Source organism: Mastigoproctus giganteus, chromosome 2 (assembly GCF_048544385.1).
Source record: "Mastigoproctus giganteus isolate SK-2022 chromosome 2, ASM4854438v1, whole genome shotgun sequence".
In the NCBI taxonomy this organism is placed as follows: domain Eukaryota; kingdom Metazoa; phylum Arthropoda; class Arachnida; order Uropygi; family Thelyphonidae; genus Mastigoproctus; species Mastigoproctus giganteus.
Window position 1 is genome coordinate 88,838,081 of NC_143576.1, and position 20,670 is coordinate 88,858,750.

General features: G+C 37.7%; 1 protein-coding gene across 1 annotated transcript in view; it reads left to right on the forward strand.

Moving 5' to 3' along the window:
- The window catches only part of LOC150089401 (tyrosine-protein kinase Fer-like), a 171,056-nt gene that overhangs the window by 13,811 nt on the left and 136,575 nt on the right, over nt 1-20,670 (forward strand). The window contains exon 5 of the mRNA XM_090389967.1: nt 8,007-8,144. Within this exon, the coding sequence (XP_090246093.1) occupies nt 8,007-8,144 (138 nt within the window). The remainder of the gene's footprint in view (nt 1-8,006; nt 8,145-20,670) is intronic.

The window sequence follows — 20,670 nt, forward strand, 5'->3', positions numbered from 1 at the left end:
TTTAATAATACGATTGTTGGTTGATGTAGTATTTTGTATCCTATCAAAAACAAATACTGAAAAAAAAAAAAAAAAAAGAATTTTTTCTTCTTCAGTACAAATAAACTACAAACAGGATAACAGAGTGAATAAGTTTGTGAAAATTACATAATAACAGTAATCACATGATTAGATGGCCACAGGTCATTTTTGTATTAGTGCCCATTGCCATAATACATTGGTGTGCAAAACTTAAGGACAAGCACTATTTCTAAAGGTTACAACCACAAAATCTTTACTTAAGGTACTCTTTACTGATGAGAGTTGATTCACTGATTCAATCTCAGCAGTGATTCTGGACATCAGCTAATCTGACAGAGAGGTTGGCACAAGGTATCACCCCACAAACATTACTGAAAGGGATCGATACGGCGATCGAGGTGTTCTTATCTGGGGAGGCATTATCTTGGATGGGCGTAAACACTCCAGATATTGAAAGGCAGTACTGTAACCAGTGCATGCTACTGTACTGAGGTAATCCTTCCCCATGTGTATCTGTTCTGAGGTGCCATTGGCCCCGAGTTCGTGTTTATGGATGATAATGCCACATCCCATCGCACTGCAGCTGTTGATATGCTTTTGGAAAGTGAGGACATTGTTCATATGGATTGGCCTGCCTGTTCTCCAGCCCATCTAAATCCCATCGAAGACATATGGGACGCTCTGGGGAGATGTCTAGCAGCATGTCCACACCCACCAGAAAATGTTCACCAGCTGAAGATGGCACTGACAAAGGAACGGACAATGTTACCGTGAGAACTTATCAACAACGTTGTTCTAAGTATGGACAGGCAGTGCAAAGCCTGCATCGACATTAGGGGTGACCATATCTCCTACTGAGGACACCTCTTCTCTTTGTTCCATTTTTGTCAGTGATGCATCTGTATCTTGGCAAGCAGTGCTATGTTGCCATTTTTGAAACAAAATGGTCCCTCTGTACCATTTTGTTTCCATTGTTTATACTGTATCGGTGTTGTTTCCTTCATCATTTCTGTATCTCACGAGCTTCCTTCGGTATGCTTTTCCCATATCCAGGCCACTCCTATGAGAAGCTACAGGTGAAAACCTGACTGGTCCTTAAATTTTACACACCAGTACACTAAGCATCATTTCATTGCATCATTCAGACATATTACCAGGTATTTGCTGTAAATATTTTCAGGAAATTTTAATTCATAGATCTTTCTGAGATTGAGTGTCATAAAAATTTTCCAGTTTTGTCAAGAGGCACAGTTTATTTATCCATGTTGTAAGTAATATTGAATTAAAACAAAAATTTATTTTGATTACTACTCTGAACACAAATGCTATAGCTTTGCTGTCCCTTGCCTTAATTCCTTGCATTTTCTTGGGGAGGGTAGGACCAACTGATGATGTTATGAACAGCAAATTCAAAATGGGAAGCATTCAAAGAATTAATCTTGGAAGCTACTAGGCTTTTCATACCAACTAAGAAATATTGTTCAAGGTTTAGGCCTAAATGGATGTCAGATGAACTAATTAGACATGTGGCAGAGAATAAAAATGCATGGGATACATATAATTAACAGGTGACACAGAAGCCTATGATAGATATAAGCTGGTCTGTAACCAAGTCACAAAGGAAGTTAGGCAGGCAAAGGCAGATTATGAGAAATCTTTGGCAAAGGATGCAAAGAAAAGCAGCAAAGAGTTCTTTACTTATGTAAACCCTAGAAGGAAGGGGATGAATCAGATTGATCCACTTGATATCGATGGTTCAACTGTTGATGATCCTGCTCAGGTTGCTAACAAACTAAATGAATATTTTGCATCTACATTCACATATGAAGGGGCGCCTCTGTAGCCAGGTGGGAAGGAGCAGCAGTGCGTAGCACACGCTTCTTGATTAGACTGGGGTTCGAGCCCGTCACCACCAAATACAGAGAATGCGGAAAGGTCAGGGAATGACCACCGCACTGGAGCAATATGGCCTTAGTTGCTAATGCTCCTAAAAACCAAAACAACAATAACAACAACACATGAAGGAGTTGTTCAGGGAGGGGAGTGCCAGAGGGGTATTAAACTGGCAGTAAGCTAGATAATCTTGTAATAACTGAGAGTAAAGTGGAGGAGAAATTATTGAAGATAAACATAAGAAAGGCACTTGGGGTGGATGGAATCTATCCAGTTATATTAAAGGAAATAAGCAAACCCTTAGCCATAATTGTGAGAGCTTCCTTGGACTCAGGGAAGGTACCCATGGCTGGAGAAGTGCAAATGTGACCCAAATTCACAAAGGAGGATCAAAGGGCAACACAAGTAATTGTAGACCTGTTAGTTTAACTTCCGTTCCAGGGAAATTAATGGAGGCACTGGTTAAAGAAACATTGCAGGATCATCTAGACAAGACTTCAGTTATAGCTTGGACACTGCATGGGTTTGTTAAGGGGAAGTCCTCCCTGACCAATTTGATTGGATACTATGTTGTAGTCACAAAGGAACTGGATGCAAAGAATAATTTTGATATCATATATTTGGATCTTAGAAAGGCTTTTGATATTGTTGCACATGGAAGACTGCTTCACAAATTGGAGCAGCGTGGCATTGGAGGCAAATTGCTGCTACGGATCAAGGGATGGTTAAGTGGGAGAAGACAGAGAGTGTTAATCAATGGACACTGCTCTTCGTGGACTAATGTTATTAGTAGAGTCCCCCCAGGGTTCAGTGTTGGATCCATTGTTGTTTTCTGTATTCATTAATGATATTGATGATGGTATATCAGGCTTAATGTCCAAGTTTGCAGACGATACGAAGGTTAGCAGGGTTGTTAATGACACTAATGACAGTAAGCTGCTGAAACAGGATCTAGAAAAGGTGAGCAAATGGACTGAGAGGTGGCAACTGAAGATTAACATTGATAAATGCAAAGTGCTGCATGTAGGTAGCAGTAACCCCAGCGTAACATACCAACTGTGTGGTACTACACTCAGGGTTGTGGAAAATGAAAAGGACCTGAGAGCAATTGTGCAGTCAGATAGGACATTTTTTGAGCAGTGCAGACAGGCTGCAAGAGTAGCTCATGGGGTCCTGTCAATGATATACAGTAGATCATAATAATCCAAACTAATTGGAACCGGGAGTATTTCAGACTTCTGATTTGTTCGGATTTTCGAACTTATCAAAAATACAGTTCTGGAGACTAAAAAAGGGTTTAGTAAATTTTAGAAATAAAAACACTAAGTTGTACTTACATATTTTTATTCATAGGTAACAAATGAAACTTTCAGCCATAATAACACATATGCATAGGCCTTTAATGAAAATGATTACTTATTTTTTGTTGCACCATTTTCGAACTTCATATCTCTGTTGCCAGATCTCTCACTGTTTTCAGCAAGAGTAGTTGAGTTGGACAGAATTGAGCTTGTTGCTCGTACCTAAACCTCGTGGGTAGCACAGTTCGTAGAATCACATCCTCTCCACCCTGGATGCAAAAGACCTGAGTTTGAGCCCCGTCGATGATGGGAGGAATTTTTATGGGCCTTTTTACAACGTATCTGAGTTAATCAGTCTGAGGTGAGAGTAGCATGGTTTTTCTCCCCAAAACTGAGATTTTTTGTCCAGCAAACAGAAAGTAGACCACAGAACATGCCGTTTACAGACAGTATAGGTGGAGCAATATGGCCTTAGTTGCTGATGCTCTACACAGAATTCCAACTACAGTAATAACAGATAGCAACTTTGAGGGGTGGGTTATTAGCTGTTTTTCTAATTTTTCTCTCTCTCTTTTTTTTTTTTTTTTTTTTTTTTGTACCATCATCTGAATCAAGTTTTGATGTGAACTTTAAAATTTTTTCCTTGTCATTTTTAATTTCTGTTATAGTTGACTTTCCAACCTCATAAAATCTGGCTAATGAAGACACAGCTTTCTCCCTTTGAAAGTCTGTTTAAAATCCCAATCTTCGATTTAATTGTTAAAAATTTCCACTTCCTTTTAAAAGAAGAAGTCTTCAGTATAATAAAATAAAACTGTAAATGTTCAGAATCTCTTCATTCCTATATCTAAACTTCGTAAACATTTTAGTCCACATCTCACTTGCGCTTATCGTGTTAGTTGCAGTTTCTGCATGCCATGTTCTTTGTTATTGATTGTTGCTTATCTTGTTTTTACTGGTATTTTACAAACCAAAAAAAAAAAAAAAAAAAATTGTCAGTGAACAGAAATATCAGATTACAGTGTTATGTTTAGTACTGTATGTATATTAATTAAGCTATATACATAAGCATAAATTTATTTTTATTTTGCTCACCTATATATAATTTCGTCCGATTTTCACGTATCATTTAATTTTGTTAATTGGTAAAGTAAAATAAAAGTATAAATTTGTGCTTTATATCTTATTTTTTATAGCGTGTGGATAATATTCCTCCAATTTTCCCATATTACAATTGCCGTTTAATAGATAAAAATTCAATTCACAAATGTGAGCACAATAACCGACACTTACTGCAATTATTTTATGGCACCAGCATAAAAATAAAATAAATGCTAGCTTGTTCGGATTATTGATATTCAGATTTTCGACACTCTACTGTACAGGAATTTTGCTAGCAGGAATGAGGAGGTAATTATCCCCTTGTATAAGGCGATAGTCAGGCCACACCTTGAGTACTGCATACAAGTCTGGAGGCCTCATTTTAGGATAGATGTAGAGCTGCTGGTACAGAGAAGGGCAGTGAGATTGGTGAGTAGAGCAAAGGGTTGCTGTTACCAAGAAAGGCTTAAGTTCTGCAAATTGCAGAGTGGAGACTAGGCACCTGTGAAGTGATCTGATTGAGGTGTATAATGCCTTGAATGGTTTCAGCAAACTCAATCCGCACCTGAAGGGGCATAAATTCAAATTAAGGAAAGACAATTATAGAATAGATGTGCAGAAATTTGCCTTTTGCCAACGGGTGGTTGATTGCTGGAACAAACTTCCATCTGTCATTGTGGAAGTTGACAGCTTAAATTGAAGGTTGAACCTTCCTAAACCTTTGGAGTGAATGAATGGGTGAAATGGGAAGTTTTTTTTGTTGGCAGATGCTATATAAACTTTTCTTTTTTGCATCATATACCTCTACTAATGCTATTTCTAATTTTTGAGTATATGCGCAAGTATTATTACTTGACCCATATCATTAGGTGAAGGTATAGCCATCCTCCACAACTAGCAGTTTCCCTCCACCATTAACCATTAAAGCCTTCTCAATGAAATTTGCAAAGACTTTATAAAGTATTCCATCAAGATAGGTTCCTTCTACCTACAAGTTCCGGCTATAGGATCATAGTAACATAGCTTTTCCCCATCTTTTCCTTTTTACAAAAAAAGTTGTAAAACTACATTAAAAGTGGAATTTTTTTAAAAATACTGTGAATTTCTTATTTTTGTTAATGTGGTCATAATTGTTTTAGTCATAATAAAAAAAAAAAAAAAAGCAAGCTTTATTCTGTAGGTTTTTCATTTCCAACACTGCATATGATACACTCCAGGGTTAGTACACTCTTTTTAATTTAGAAAATAAAAGATTAATAAAAGAACTTAAAAGCTTTTAAAAATTAATGTCATTAAAGATTTATTTTCAAAGAAATATAAATGTATAGGATGGCAACTCCTCTAACTTGCATTGCTGATAGACTTTAAAAATATGAGCCAAAACATGACCTCCCTGTCAATAAATTCCTAGCCTTACTGTCCTTCTTGACTTTAATTAAAAAACCAATAAGAGAAGAGTACAGAAGATAATATAACATGAACATGAAAACAGGTTGATGGATGACTAACTGGTTGATGATGATCTGTAGTATGCCACAATGTTCACAGCAAACTTTACCATAAGCATTTTGTATTTATGGTAAAAAAAAAGGTTTTTGCAGATTTCTACCATTAGTAGTAATAGTAGTAGTAGCATGTGATGCAAGAAAGCAAGTGGAGCTTATGCAGTATCAGCCAAAAAAAAAAAAAAAACTGTTGAGATGATTTGGGTGACAGTATGGTATAACAGTGTTACAACATCAAATATTTAATACACTCATAGCAGAAGCTGTATGGCCTGTGTTTTTTTTTTTTTACATATTAGTTTGGTGGCCAGCTGAATTTCTGTTGGGAATTTCTGGGATCAAAGCGTATTTCCTTATATCAGTAAAAAGTCTGAAAGCTCTACACAGAATTCCTGAGTACCAAGTTGGCAATTGAGTTTTCAGGCATTAAGTTAAATATTATTTTTTTTTACCTTATATGTGTGATTGTTTTTGGAGAACCAATTCAACATCCAGTATGCACTATTCGGTAAACATGCTTTTTGAACCAACTTGAAATGAAGCAGTTTCACAAAAAAAACAAAAAAAAAAACCATGCAAAGTTTCCCATACTTCTCAATATCATTGAAAATAAAGAAACAGATATTTTGCAGTATCACTTATATCAATTTCACTGTGAAAACCTATCAGAGACTTATGAAAGAAGAAAGAATTGATATATGTGATCTTTGGAAAACTGACAAAACACACAAGGAAGATTGTTATATTAAGGAGATAGTGATTTGGAAATTCTTTTTTTGGTAGAGGCACTTTGCTTACACACAGTTATTGTTTGCAAGTCTGTACATTAAGATGCCCATCTTCAATTTTGTAAAAAAGAGTACAGATATGGTTATTATGACCTGCCATTTTCCTCACCAAAAAAAAAAAAAAAAAAATTCAAGAGCACACTTCTTTGATGACTATATATATAACTCTCTCTCTCTCTCTCTCTCTCTCTCTCTCTCTCTCTCTCTCTCTCTCTCTCTCCTTACCTGCAATTGAAAGTCGCTTTTTGGTAACTACTGATAAAAAAAAAAACTCACTTCTTTTATTACTAAGACCAGTACTTTCAATCTTTTTGGGGATGGTGGGATTGGGAGCAATGAAAGATTAGTGGGGGAAGGTTTTCATACTGTGGTTGGTCAGCAAGTCTATCTACTCAATTTTCAGGGAATTGTAGGTTTGTAGGAGGTGAGGAGAACTTTGACCGATATGTACATGAAAATTTTTTTGTGCAATTGGGTTGGAGATTTCACAACTCAGTTTATGCCCACCTTTTCATTATCACCCTGTATATATGAGCAGTCTCATTCTAATAAACTTTTGAACCACTCCATGTTTATATACTGCATCTATCTAAATATGTAATTGAAATGAGAGAGAGAGAGAGAGAGAGAGAGAGAGAGAAAAAAAAAAATTAATGTTCATTATTTGCATCTAATTTATCATTGTAAGCAGTGATCTACTGTCATATATTTTCCAGTATGTAATGCTCTGCATTTCCTATAATTTTCAAATTTTGTTACTATTTGATGGAATGTAACATTAATTTAGACAAACGTAAGACCTACTTTTTGAATGTTCATTTGGCCTGTGTACATTGCTTTGTATTTCCTATATCTTTCTACATTTCTGTCCAGTATTTTTCCATATCTTTGGATATTGGGTCCTGTTTTTCTGCAATGGTTTTTCCTGCTATTTTTGATAATTTAATTAAAAGCACTGTTCATGGTATGATGTAAAATTTTCCATTAAACTTTACATTACTAACTGATTTCTTTTTTCTTGTGTTACTGCATAAAGAAGAATTGGGATATGGATTCCACTTTTAAGTAATGGTAAAATATTTGTTGACCATTTATATTATTTATGTCTTCTTGATGTATTTTACTTTTTTTGCTAATGGTTTCTAAATTGTTGGGAATGTTTCCAGAGGAATGTCTCATTATTTTGGGAGGGATGTGAATGAATGTCCTAATTAACAAATTTAATTATTCAATGTGGAAAAGGAGATGCAATGAAAATGTTTCTAAGATGAGAGAGTCACTGTTACAAATTTGGAAATCATTTGTTGTGCTAGTCATTTTCCATTTACTTTGTAAGTCAAATGATATTAATTAACATGAGTATATTACTTATATGTTGTATTGTTCTTTTGTTTTAGAAAAAATGCTTTGTTGGAATTTTCTCAGTATACTAATCTCTCAGAAGATCGCTTTTTATCCCTTCATGTGAAAATTAAGAAAAGCATTGAATGTGTTTCGGGGGAAGACGAATATAGAGAATTCATTGATAAGCACAGGTAATTTATCTGCAGAATTTATTGGGAGTGGTATGGAGTTCATGTTAATAAATAATGATTTTTCAGTGTTCCATTATGCAGTGTACATTTTTGTTTGCAAAAATAATAAAATAAAAAATAAAAATAAAAATTTATGCACCTGCCAGCTCTTCCAATTTAGTTGGAAAATTTCAGTAATCAGATATGTCTTCAAGTTTTCCCAATAAGTATGTGTTATTTTTCAGTTACATGGATTTATTATTATTTTTTTTTTCTGTTACGGACCTACTGAATTTAAAATTCTCATTTCATTGCTGACATTGGATGGCTTTCCTCATTCTTACCACTTAGCAACTACATGCCATATGTGTTTAAAAATGTTCTTGTTTATACTCTGGCCACCAGGTCAGTGGAGTTTACAGTAAATCATCAATACAAACTTTAATCGTATTTAGCAGTTACAGGCTTGAACCCGGTCCACTCAAAGAGTGTGCTACTGCATTCTCACTCCTGACCACTTGGCTACATCAGGCCTCTACATCATGTGAAAAAAAAATATGCACAACCTCCTAAAAAACATGAAACATGGAATCATGTTTCATTTTTCTTAATTTTCAAAGTTCTTATTAAAATAGGACCAAGTGATTTAACGATTTTATTTTCTATTATGTATAAAAATCAAAAAAACTTAAATAATATTTAAGAAATTTCTCGAATATTTGAGAATACTCCAGAAAGGTGTAGAAGACTCCTGAATGTGGTAGAATGCTGAAGATCATTCTAGAATGTTGTTGAAAGTGGGAATGTTGTTCAATATCGATGTCCATTTCCACTTGCAGTCTGCCAAACCCCATGTACTTTTTCTGACAGAATCTCAGTTATCGATTGATTCAAATACTGCTCATCTCATTTGCCTAAATTATTCACTGTATGATTCCTTTCGCCTCAAAGGTGGTACTTGTGCATATGTCCGTTCTGATATTCTCTGTCAGAGACTTGGTAATTTGGAATCTCCTCTCTTTGATCTTCTCTGGCTTAAAATCTCTCTACCTCATTGTGTAAAATTCATCTGTTGTCTCTACCGTTCTCCCAACTCCACTAATCACTTGGAGCTCTTTGACTTCCTCTCTTTGCAACTTGACTTTCTCCAGCCCAGCTTTCCCAAGAGTGAGGTAATTTTCCTTGGTGATTTTAATGTTCACAACTCCAGCTGGCTTCCGTTTTCTAGTCACACCGACCCAGCTGGTCGAGATGCTGAGGCTTTTGCAATTACTAATGACCTTGCACAGATTTCCCTTCAAGAATAGGCGCCTCCGTAGCCAGGTGGGAAGGAGCAGCAGTGCGTAGCACACACTTCTTGATTAGACCGGGGTTCGAGCCCGTCACCACCAAATACGGAGGATGCGGAAAGGTCAGGGAATGACCACCGCATATCCCGGAGTAATATGGCTTTAGTTGCTAATGCTCCTAAAAACCAAATAACAACAACAACAACCTTCAAGAATACCGGGCAATCATTTACTTACAAGAATACCGGATAATCCTAATCATACAGCCAACATGCTTGATCTTTTTCTCACAAACAACCCTTCTAAGTACACAGTCGAAGTGAGAGGTCCTTTAGGCACTTGAGATCACAACTTGGTGATTGTCTCTTCTCCAATGGAGCCTTTATCTCATGGCTATTCCCAATCTCATGTTTGGCATTACAAGAATGCAAAATGGTATGACCTGCGAGATTTCTTTTCTTCTTTTCCTTGGTCGGATTACTGTTTCAAAACTTCTGATGTCAACGTCTGCTCAGATCGTGTCAGTGAAATTATTCTTGCAGGAATGGAATCCTTTATCCCACACTCCACTTTAAAACGTCGTCCTTTATCTAAACCTTAGTTTTGCAATAAATGTGCTAAGGCTGTTCAAGAGGAGAATGTTGCATATTGTAATTGGCTTGTTTCTAATTCTTCAGTTTCATTTTCTGCCTACACCAAAGCTCGCAACAATTGTAAAGCAGTTATTAATCAGTCCAAACTAGAATTTGAACAGGCTAAGAGTAGAAAACTTGCTTCTTCCCTAATGGTAGCCGAGCATTCTGGTCTGTTGCCAAAGCTATTGGCCGCAACTTTTGCCCATCTCTGCTCCCACCTCTGTCCAAACAGATGGTTCTGTTGTCACTTCAGCCAAGGATAAAGCTGACCTGCTAGCATCCCATTTTTCTTCCAACTCATGTATTAATGATCTTGGTAAAACACCTCCCATCATTCCCAACATGCTCCATTCAATGCCTCCTCTGTTCTTCCATCAAAAGGATGTCAGAAGGATTTTGACGAATCTTGATGCTAAGAAAGCTCCAGGTTCCGATGGTATTTCTCCACTTGTTCTGAAAACCTGTGCTCCTGAACTTACTCCTATTCTTTGCCACCTTGTTTCACTTCCTTATTCCAAAGGTGGTTTTCCTTCTGCTTGGAAATTTGCTCATATCCAGCCAGTTCCTAAAATAAAATAAAGTGCAGCCATTATCAACCCACTGCAGGGTGGAAGCCTCCTCAACAATTCATGCTGAAGGAAATGGACCATAATCTGCCACGCTGGTCCAGTGCGGGTTGGCAGATCGACCGTATTCAGCAGTCAGGGGCTTGAACCCCGGTCTACGCAAAGAGCGTGTGCTACTGCACTCGCGCTCCTGCCCACTCGGCTACGGTGGCTAAAAAGGGTGACAAATCCCTCCCATTCAGTTACCGTCTCATTGCAATTACTTCTACTCTTTCTAAAGTAATGGAGAAATCAATTAACCACCAACTCTTAAACTACCTAGAAACCTTTTGCCTGATCAATGATCGCCAGTATGGATTCCGTCAGTGTCGATCCACTGGTGATATTCTGGCTTATATTACACATTTATGGACTAATTCAATGGAAAGGTTCGGTGAAACACAAGTAGTTGCTCTTGACATCTCAAAGGCTTTTCGATCGTGTTTGACATAAAGGTCTTCTAAACAAGCTTCCATCTTATGGTTTGCCAACTGTTTTTAGTAATTGGTTATCCAGTTTTCTCTCTGATTGCTCACTGAGGGCGATGGTAGATGGCTCTGTCTTCTAACTTCTCCAATAATGGCGGTGTTCTCCAAAGTTCAGTTCTTTCCCCCACTCTTTTCCTCTTGTATATCATTGACCGTCTTCCATTGACTGGAAATCCTATCCATAATTTTGCTGATGATAGCACATTGCATTCTACTTTCCATTTTAAGAAACCTCAATCAGCTTCAACTTCTCGAAAATCTGCTAACAGTTTGTTAAATGCTGATCTTCAGGTAATTTTCCAGTGGGGCAAAGACAATTTAGTTGATTTCAACCCTTCTAAAACTCGGTCTTGTCTTATATCTCGCAAAAAGGATTCTTCTGCTCCTATGCTTATCTTTAGTGACAATCTGATTTCTAGGCAAAATGATATCTCTCTTTTGGGATTACCCTGACTTCTAATCTCTCTTGGCACAAGCACATTACAAATATTGCTTCCTCTGCATCTAAAAAATTTGGTTTTCTCTTTCGCTCTTGGCATTACTTTTCTTCCAAACAGCTGCTCAATCTGTATAAATCGCAAATCTGACCTGCCATGGAATATTGTTCCCACATGTGCCCCCAAAACCTCTCTCAGGCTTATTGATTCCATTCAGAAGAGGGCAGTTAGGTTAATTAATGATTCATCTCTAACCGCTGTCTCCTAGACGTACTGTTTCTGCTGCATGCCTCTTCTACATATACTTCTGAATTGGCTTCTATAATTCCAGCTCTCTCTCTCTTTCAAAACAGTCCGAACACGTGCCGCCACCAGCCAACATCCATTTACTGTCCAACTTGAAACTCACAGAACCAACTTTTCATGTTCCTCGTTTATTCATTCAACTGCAGTTTTCTGGGACAACCTTCCTTCATACGTATTTCCTGAAAATTACAGTCTACAGAAGTTCAAGTCCAGTAGTAGTAGTAGTAGTGGCATGTGATGCAAGAAAGCAAATGTATGAGCTTATGCAGCATCAGCCAAAAAAAAAAAAAAAAAAAAAAAAATCACACCATTCCCTCCAAATGCCTGTCCAGTTCCTCCTTAAATTTATTCAACCTATCAACTTCCACAACGACAGATGGAAGTTTGTTCCAGCAATTAACCACCCGCTGGCTAAAGGCAAATTTCCGCACATCTATTCTACATCTGTCTTTTCTTAATTTGAATTTATGCCCCCTTAGGTTCGTAATCTGAACAAGTGAAAGGATCCCATCAGAATTCAGCATGCTTAACCCATTCAAGGCCTTATACACCTCAACCAGATCACCGCGCAGGTGCCTAGTCTCCAGCCACTGCAATTTGCAGAACTTAAGCCTCTCTTGATAAGAGGATCCCTTCATTCCCCTCACCAATCTTGTTGCCCTTCTCTGTACACGCTCAAGTAAATCTACATCCTTCCTAAAATGAGGCCTCCAGACCTGTACGCAGTACTCAAGGCGTGGCCTGACCATTGCCTTATACAGAGGGATAATCACCTCCTTTTCCCTGCTGGCAAAATTCCTATATATCATTGACAAAACCCCATGACCTGCCCTGGCAGCCTGTCTGCATTGCTCAGAAAACTTCATATCTGCCTGCACAATTACTCCCAGGTCTTTTTCATTTTTTTCCACCTTAAGTGTAGTACCACACAGTTGGTTCGTTTCTCTGGGGAAACTTCTACCCATATGCAGTATTATGCATTTGTCAAGGTTAAACTTCAGTTGCCACTTCTTAGCCCATCTGCCCAAATTATCTAGATCCTGTTGCAGTAGCACACTGCCATTACTGTCATTAACAACCCTGCCAACCTTTGTATCATCTGAAAACTTCGACACTAAGCCTGATATACCTTCATCAATATCATTGATAAATATACAAAACACCAGTGGACCCAACACCGAACCTTGTGGGACTCCACTAATACCATTAGTCCAAGAAGAGCAGCACCCACTGATTACCACCCTCTGTCTTCTCCCACTTAACCATCCTTTTATCCATTGTAGCAACTTACCCTTAATACCATTCTGCTCCAATTTGTACAATAGTCTTCCATGTGCAACAGTGTCAAAAGCTTTCCTGAAATCCAAATATATGATATCAAAATTATTTTTTGCATCCAGTTCCTTTGTAACCATATCATAATATCCTATCAAATTTGTCAGACAAGACTTTCCCTTAACCAACCCATGCTGTGTCTGAATTATTGCTGCAGTCTTGTCTAGATGATCCTGTAATGCATCTTTAACCAGCAACTCCATTATTTTACCCGGAACAGAAGTTAAACTAACTGGTCTGTAATTACTCGTGTCGCCCTTCGATCCCCCTTTGTGAATTGGGGATACATTTGCACATCTCCAGGCCGTGGGAACCTCCCTGAGTCCAAGGATGCTCTCATAATTATGGCTAAGGGTTTGCTTAGTTGCTTTGCCGCCTCCTTTAATATAACTGGATAGATCCCATCCACCCCAGGTGCTTTTCTTACGTTTAACTTCAACAGTTTCTCTTCCACTTTGTTCTCAGTTATTACAAAATCATTAAGTATCCTGCTACAATTTGATAACCTCCTGCCACTTTCAAACCTTAATAATTCCTCATGTGTGAATGTAGATGCAGAATACTCATTCAGTTTGTTTGCTATCTGAGCAGGATCATCAACAGTCGAACCATCGATGTCAAGTGGACCAATCAGATTTATCCCCTTCCTTTTAGAGTTTATATAAGTAAAGAAATCCTTGCTGTTTTTCTTAGCATCTTTTGCCAAGGATTTCTCGAAATCTGCCTTCGCCTGCCTAACCTCCTTTGTAACTTGGTTACAGATGAACTTGTAGCTATCATTGGCTTCTGTGTCACTTGTTAATTTGTATGCATCCCACGCATTTTTCTTCTCTGTTACGGGTCTCATTAGTTCATTTGACAACGATTTAGGCCTAAACCTTGAACAATATTTCTTAATAGGTATGAAACTTTTAGTAGCATCCACGGTTAATTCCTTGATTAATTCCCACTTAGAATTTACTGTTGGTAACATCATCAGTTGATTCCACTGTACAGAATTTAAAAACTGTCGGAGACCACTGTACTCGCCTTTACGGAAGCAAAAACCCTTTCCTTTACCCCTGATGGTAATTAAATCTTTAAGTAAATCCCACGTCAGTACACTGTGATGACTGCCACCTAGTGGTTCTTTAACTGCAAATTCCTAATACATGAATGATCACTGCTGATAACCAGATCAAGAGTATTACTTTCTCTGGTTGCCTCTCGAACATGCTTCTGCAGAAAACAATCATCCAATAAATCCACAAATGTCTGACTAGTGTGTGAGTGCCCAACCCACAAGTTCCAGTCAATATCTGGGAAGTTGAAATCCCCCAGTATAAGACATTCCGATTTACTAGCCCACTCTATTTCTCTTTACAACTGTTCATTGTACTCATTCGAGTCATTAGGCCTATAACACACTCCTACTCTTATTTTTGCTTTCGTAGTGCTTATGTCACACCAAACTGACTGAACAGTGCACTGTTCATCTATATCAACTGGATGCACTTCTTTTGATTTTATGTTTTTTCTTAATTAACAGCATAACACCTCCTCCCTTCCTATCCTGTCTATCCTTTCTGTACACATTGTACTCCCCAAATTCCAGTTTGGCATTCCTTATATCAGTGTGACACCATGTCTCTGATATCCCAACAATATCCGCCCTTGATGTCTTGACCAACACTTCAAATTCATCAAATTTGTTTACTATACTTCTAGCATTGGTATACATGCTAGCATACATGCTCCTACTCCTATTTTTCGTTACCCTAACACATCCCATATACCCACCCGTTCCACGATGACCGCCACCCATCCCTGAAACCCCCAAAACCCCACGCTCCAGGTCGCTACTTATTCTAATAGAAGTTGTGCAAGAATCACCTTCACCTCTGCCTACGGCTACTGTTAAACTATTAGTCCTTGTATCCCCCCAAGCTATCAGTTTTCCGATTCACCCAACACTGCCTCGATAGCATCAGCAAACATTCTTGCACCCTTTCTATTTAAGCATATCCCATCCCTGTAGAAGCAGTCTCTCCTGTTAACAAGTACAGACCAGGCTGAAAAAAAATTCTACCCCTTGAGCCTTGCACAATCTCTCCAGGGCCGAACTGATCGACAGGTCTCTTATCATATACCCCCTCCTATCGTGTCTGGGCAGAATTGCAGACACTTTCAAATTCAATCCTAATTCACGGCTTTTTTTTCATCAGTGACCTGTACTTGTTAAGTAATTCTGCCGGTCTCCTACTCTTGATATCATTTGTGCCAACGTGTACAACTATATCACCTTTTGTGCCCTTAAAAGATGATATCTGCTCTACAACGTCATCAACCTTTGCCCCTGGCAGACATACCCTGGTCCTGTTCCACCTATCCTTTTTACAAAGGATGTTTCCCGTTTCCCTGACAATAGAGTCACCAACAACTACTAGTTCCTGAGGGACCAGCGCATTCTGCCTTGGGGGTTGCCGCTGTGTTGTGTGATGACCAAGTACAAGCTCTGGCGTTGATGTGGGCAGCTGAGAGCCTGATGGGCCCCTCAATTTAGATCTTTCGAGGGCATCCACCCTGTCCTTCAAACTCTCATATAGGCCCATAACAACACTGAGTTGTTGCCTGATTTCCTTACACTCCTTACATCGCACACACACAAAGACATCCCCCATGGCAATATCATGCTCTGTTCCAGATAGTTCGGCAAACATTTCACACGTTGCACATTTTTTTAGGCTGTGATGCGTTGGAGAATCGCCCCCCTCAGTTCTCCCCCGAGTCACAGAACTCCTGCCACTTTGTGCCCGTTGCTTTGCTGCTCTAGTTTGGGGCATGATACTTTAAATTAATAAAATCAATAAATTAAATTAATTAAATGTCAATACTACGCTATCTAATAGAAACAGTGAAGCGTATTACTGTTTCTATAATTATACGTTAGATCTACCTAGCTACCTCAATTAAAAATTTGAATTCCCTATCACTATATGCAAAAACAATGCCTGCAATATTCGAACGAAATAACGGTTTTATAAAGTATTACGTATATCTACAAAAACTGTTTATATAAATTAAAATAAAAATAACCAGTGTAATTAAAACTATAAGACTACGTATTAAGTACAATATAAAAAACAATTATGTAAATAAAAAGCAAACACTTATCGTTTTTCTTAGAGCCTGTAACTCGCAGCTGTATTTTCTAAAGAGACAACAAATATCTTCTTTTGTCTTCTCAACCTCCAAGCACGGTACTAAGTATTATAGGTTCTAATACCTCTCGTGTTTGGGGTTTACATAAAAAAAAAAATATATATATTATAGAAGATTGTGGATAATTCTAGAATATTCTAGAAAGTAAGAATGTTGTTTCAATTTTGTTACTGCATTAGGGCCTCTGTGATGTGATTTTATTGCTTCGGTGGGCTGGCATTTCAGTTAATGCCTGTCTCCATTTGTCTGTTCTTATTCCTCCTTTTGTTTGTCATATATCTATTTTCTTTTGTGGTTGGTTTTTTTGTTTGATTTTAATGATATTTCACATTTTTTGGCCCTGGCATTATCTCAAGTCAGCGGCGATCTAAATTTATTATTTATTGGATTATAATTTTGGCTGTATTTGTCCTATATTTAATATATTTATAAATTTTTTGACACTTATTCCTACCACATATCTTCCATTTTCATTTCTGTCTTCGTTAGTATTTATTTATTTGTTTCTTCGCTCATTTTCACATTTTTTAATTTTTTTTTTTGTAAGTATTCAGGGTATAATAATCTACATAGATAAGCCATTCACATTCAGCTATCCTTTTCGCACACTTATCCCACTCACTCCAGTACCCCGAATAGGACGACACGTACTTTTATTTTTCTTTTTTTTCCCAGGTTAAGCAAGCACATTTTTTGCGCAGAACTTGGATAGAGATATACACATATGAAATAATAGGCTTATTGACTTCCACACTCATATACACAATCACATGAATCAGCAAACAATGTTTGCTGGTGCATGTGACTGTGCATACATGTGTGGAAGTCAGTAAGCCTATTATTTCATATGTGTATATCTCTATCCAACATCGTCTCAAACATATACTTTCCCACACGCATATAATCACAGGTTGACAATCACCCATATTCATTCAATATGTGTATACTTAGATTATCACAGATATTACTTTGTTTACAGAGTTCATTTTTATATTTTATCCACAATATTAAGTTTTATAACATGCATTCGTTTGTACACATTGCGAGTAGGGTAATATATTTCAGCATGTCCATATCGATGCAAGCAGCACAAACTGCCGTACATATTTTTACTCGCTACTCATACATGCTCCAAGATACAGAAACACAGACTGGAACTCTCCATTGTGTTTGGCAATGTGAATATGACTGAGGGCCCGAAACAAGCAAAATTATCATGCACATGTAATACAAACAATTATCATTTAAACAATATATACAGTCATGCTCTCAAAAATAAGCACACTATTAGTACTTAAACTAAGCACTATAAACCCATAACATATATATTTATGAAAATATACATATGAAGTTATCATGCATAGAGGTCAAACACATAAAAGGAAGGATGGAATGAGTATATCAGAGGGAGTCTAGGTGTAAGGTTGATTGAAATAAAAATGCAGGTAAGTAGACTGTTATGGTTTGGACACAGATGGCTCTAGTGAATAAGATCATATTCAAAGACTGCATGACCTGTCTTAGTAAACTCAACATTCTTTGAGCAACCTCTGCTGCAAAGTGGGGTGCAAACAGAAGCACATAGCTTAATGTATATAAAGCTCTTGCAAGCTCTCATACGGATTGTGGAGTTCCAATATACAATTTGCCTAATAATAAGATTAGATTCTTTTCATAACAATGGAATATTTTTTATGCTGAAGCACCTAAGTTTCTGCCATACATATGAAAAAAAAAACTGTGTTAATATGCAGTGAAAGCATATTAACACAGATTTCATATCCTTATTCAAATTGGGTGAGATCTATACTGTTCGATCTACAATGATCTATGAAATTGGATCAAAAGCATAATGGGAGTATACTGCTTGGGATAATAGATTTCCTGGAAAAATGAGAATAGATCTAGGTTGTATTATTGCCAGTGTCACGAGCTCTGAGCTGCTGTGGAACATTGTCCACCCTGAGTGCAATAAAAATATGTGCTTCCTATAGTGCAGAGAACTAAGGCCATATTTCTCTGGGGATATGCGGTGGTTGATCCCTGACCTTTCCGCATCCTCCGTATTTGGTAGTCACGGGCTTGAACCCCGGTCTAATCAAGAAGCGTGTGCTACGCACTGCTGCTCCTGCCCACCTGGCTACAGAGGCACCTACATACAAATAGATCTGTCACACTTTTACTGGAGTGGCTGCTTACTTATTGCCTTACACAGTCTCTGTAGCCCTTACTCTGATGTACAGCATATTTACTACTTATTTAATATATTTTAAATATTTAATATATATATTAAATATATTCGTGCAAAAATACTAGGTACAAATGGGCTCATACAGTTGTAAAAAATCCACCTGAAATATATTAATGGCATAAAAATAATGTCACATATGGTTTTTGAGTATTTTTTTGTAATAAAAGCAGTACAGCATTCCTCATGCCTTTAAAAGCATGGAGAAACGAGCTATTGAGTAAACTTGCAGAATAAACACTATCTATAAATGGAATTCCAGTTTATGCTCAAACATAAAAGAACAGGTTATCCTTTCTCGGGCATTGAACACATCTTCCTTACTTGTTGTCATCTGCTCTACAGAGAAAACCCTCAAATATATACTACCTATTAAAGCCAAGTCATCATCAGGCATATATTGATAGATTGTCCCAACCTACCATCTGTTCGAGTTGAAATTTTCTGGTGGATTCAAAGCTGAAAATCCTGCTGATTTTAACTTCTTTTCTTGTTGATGCAGCCTGCATAAATGAATTATTATATATATATATATATATATATATATATATATATATATCTTAATCATCCCAAAAGATATGACTTGACTTGATATGTTATGATATTATTACATATAAACTGTTTGAAGTTTAACAGTGCTTTAACTTTTAGTAAAATTGAAAGACATCAAGAAATACCATGTATTTAGGCATGTCGGTCACCCTTTGATATGGGCGCCTCCGTAGCCAGGTGGGAAGGAGCAGCAGTGCGTAGCACACGCTTCTTGATTAGACCGGGGTTCAAGCCCGTCACCACCAAATACGGAGGATACAGAAAGGTCAGGGAATGACCACCGCATATCCCGGAGCAATATGGCCTTAGTTGCTAATGCTCCTAAAAACCAAAACAACAACACCCTTTGATATACTAAAAAATTATCTAAAATTTTAATGTTGACTTATACATGCTGAGCATAAAATCATAAGTGCGAATTAGTGTGATGTGCTTATTGTTAGAAAGACATGAATTAACACACACACACACACACACACACACACACACACACACACACACACACACACACACACACACACACACACACACACACACACACACACAGTGTTCAAAGAAAGTGCATCACCCCTTAAAATTGTAATTGTCGTCCGAATAACGTAAGAATATGGCAGTATTTCTTACAGATTGCATCAGATAAGATTGACACGTGTAGGTGATGATTTAATATTGCATCAGCTGTTACTTTCAGCTATATAAGCACGCTCTGCAAGAGTTGCAGTCATTCCTTGCTTGTGTCAGGATGGCGAGTTACGTGCAGTTGACGCCACGAAGAAAGAATGCTATTGTTGCTTTACGTGAGGAAGAATATTCTTCCCTTCATATTGCTTATAGAGCGTCTTGTAATCAGTCGACAGTGAGTAGATTTCTCTCCAAACTCAAGAATACTGGTTCTGCTGATAGGAGGATGTTGTTGTTGTTATTTGGTTTTTTAGGAGCATTAGCAACTAAGGCCATATTGCTCCGTGAACATGCGGTGGTCATTCCTGACCTTTCCGCATCCTCCGTATTTGGTGGTGACGGGCTCGAACCCCGGTCTAATCAAGAAGCGTGTGCTACTCACTGCTGCTCCTTCCCACCTGGCTACGGAGGCACCGGCTGATAGGAAAAAAGGAACCGGATGCAAGTAGTAGTAGTGGCATGTGACGCAAGAAAGCAAGTGTATGAGCTTATGCAGCATCAGCCAAAAAAAAAAAAAAAAAATCACACCATTCCCTCCAAATGCCTGTCCAGTTCCTCCTTAAATTTATTTAACCCTATCAACTTTCAAGACAGATCGAAGTTTGTTCCAGCAATTAACCACCCGCTGGCTAAAGGCAAATTTCCGCACATCTATTCTACATCTGTCTTTTCTTAATTTGAATTTATGCCCCCTTAGGTTCGTAATCTGAACAAGTGAAAGGATCCCATCAGAATTCAGCGTGCTTAACCCATTCAAGGCCTTATACACC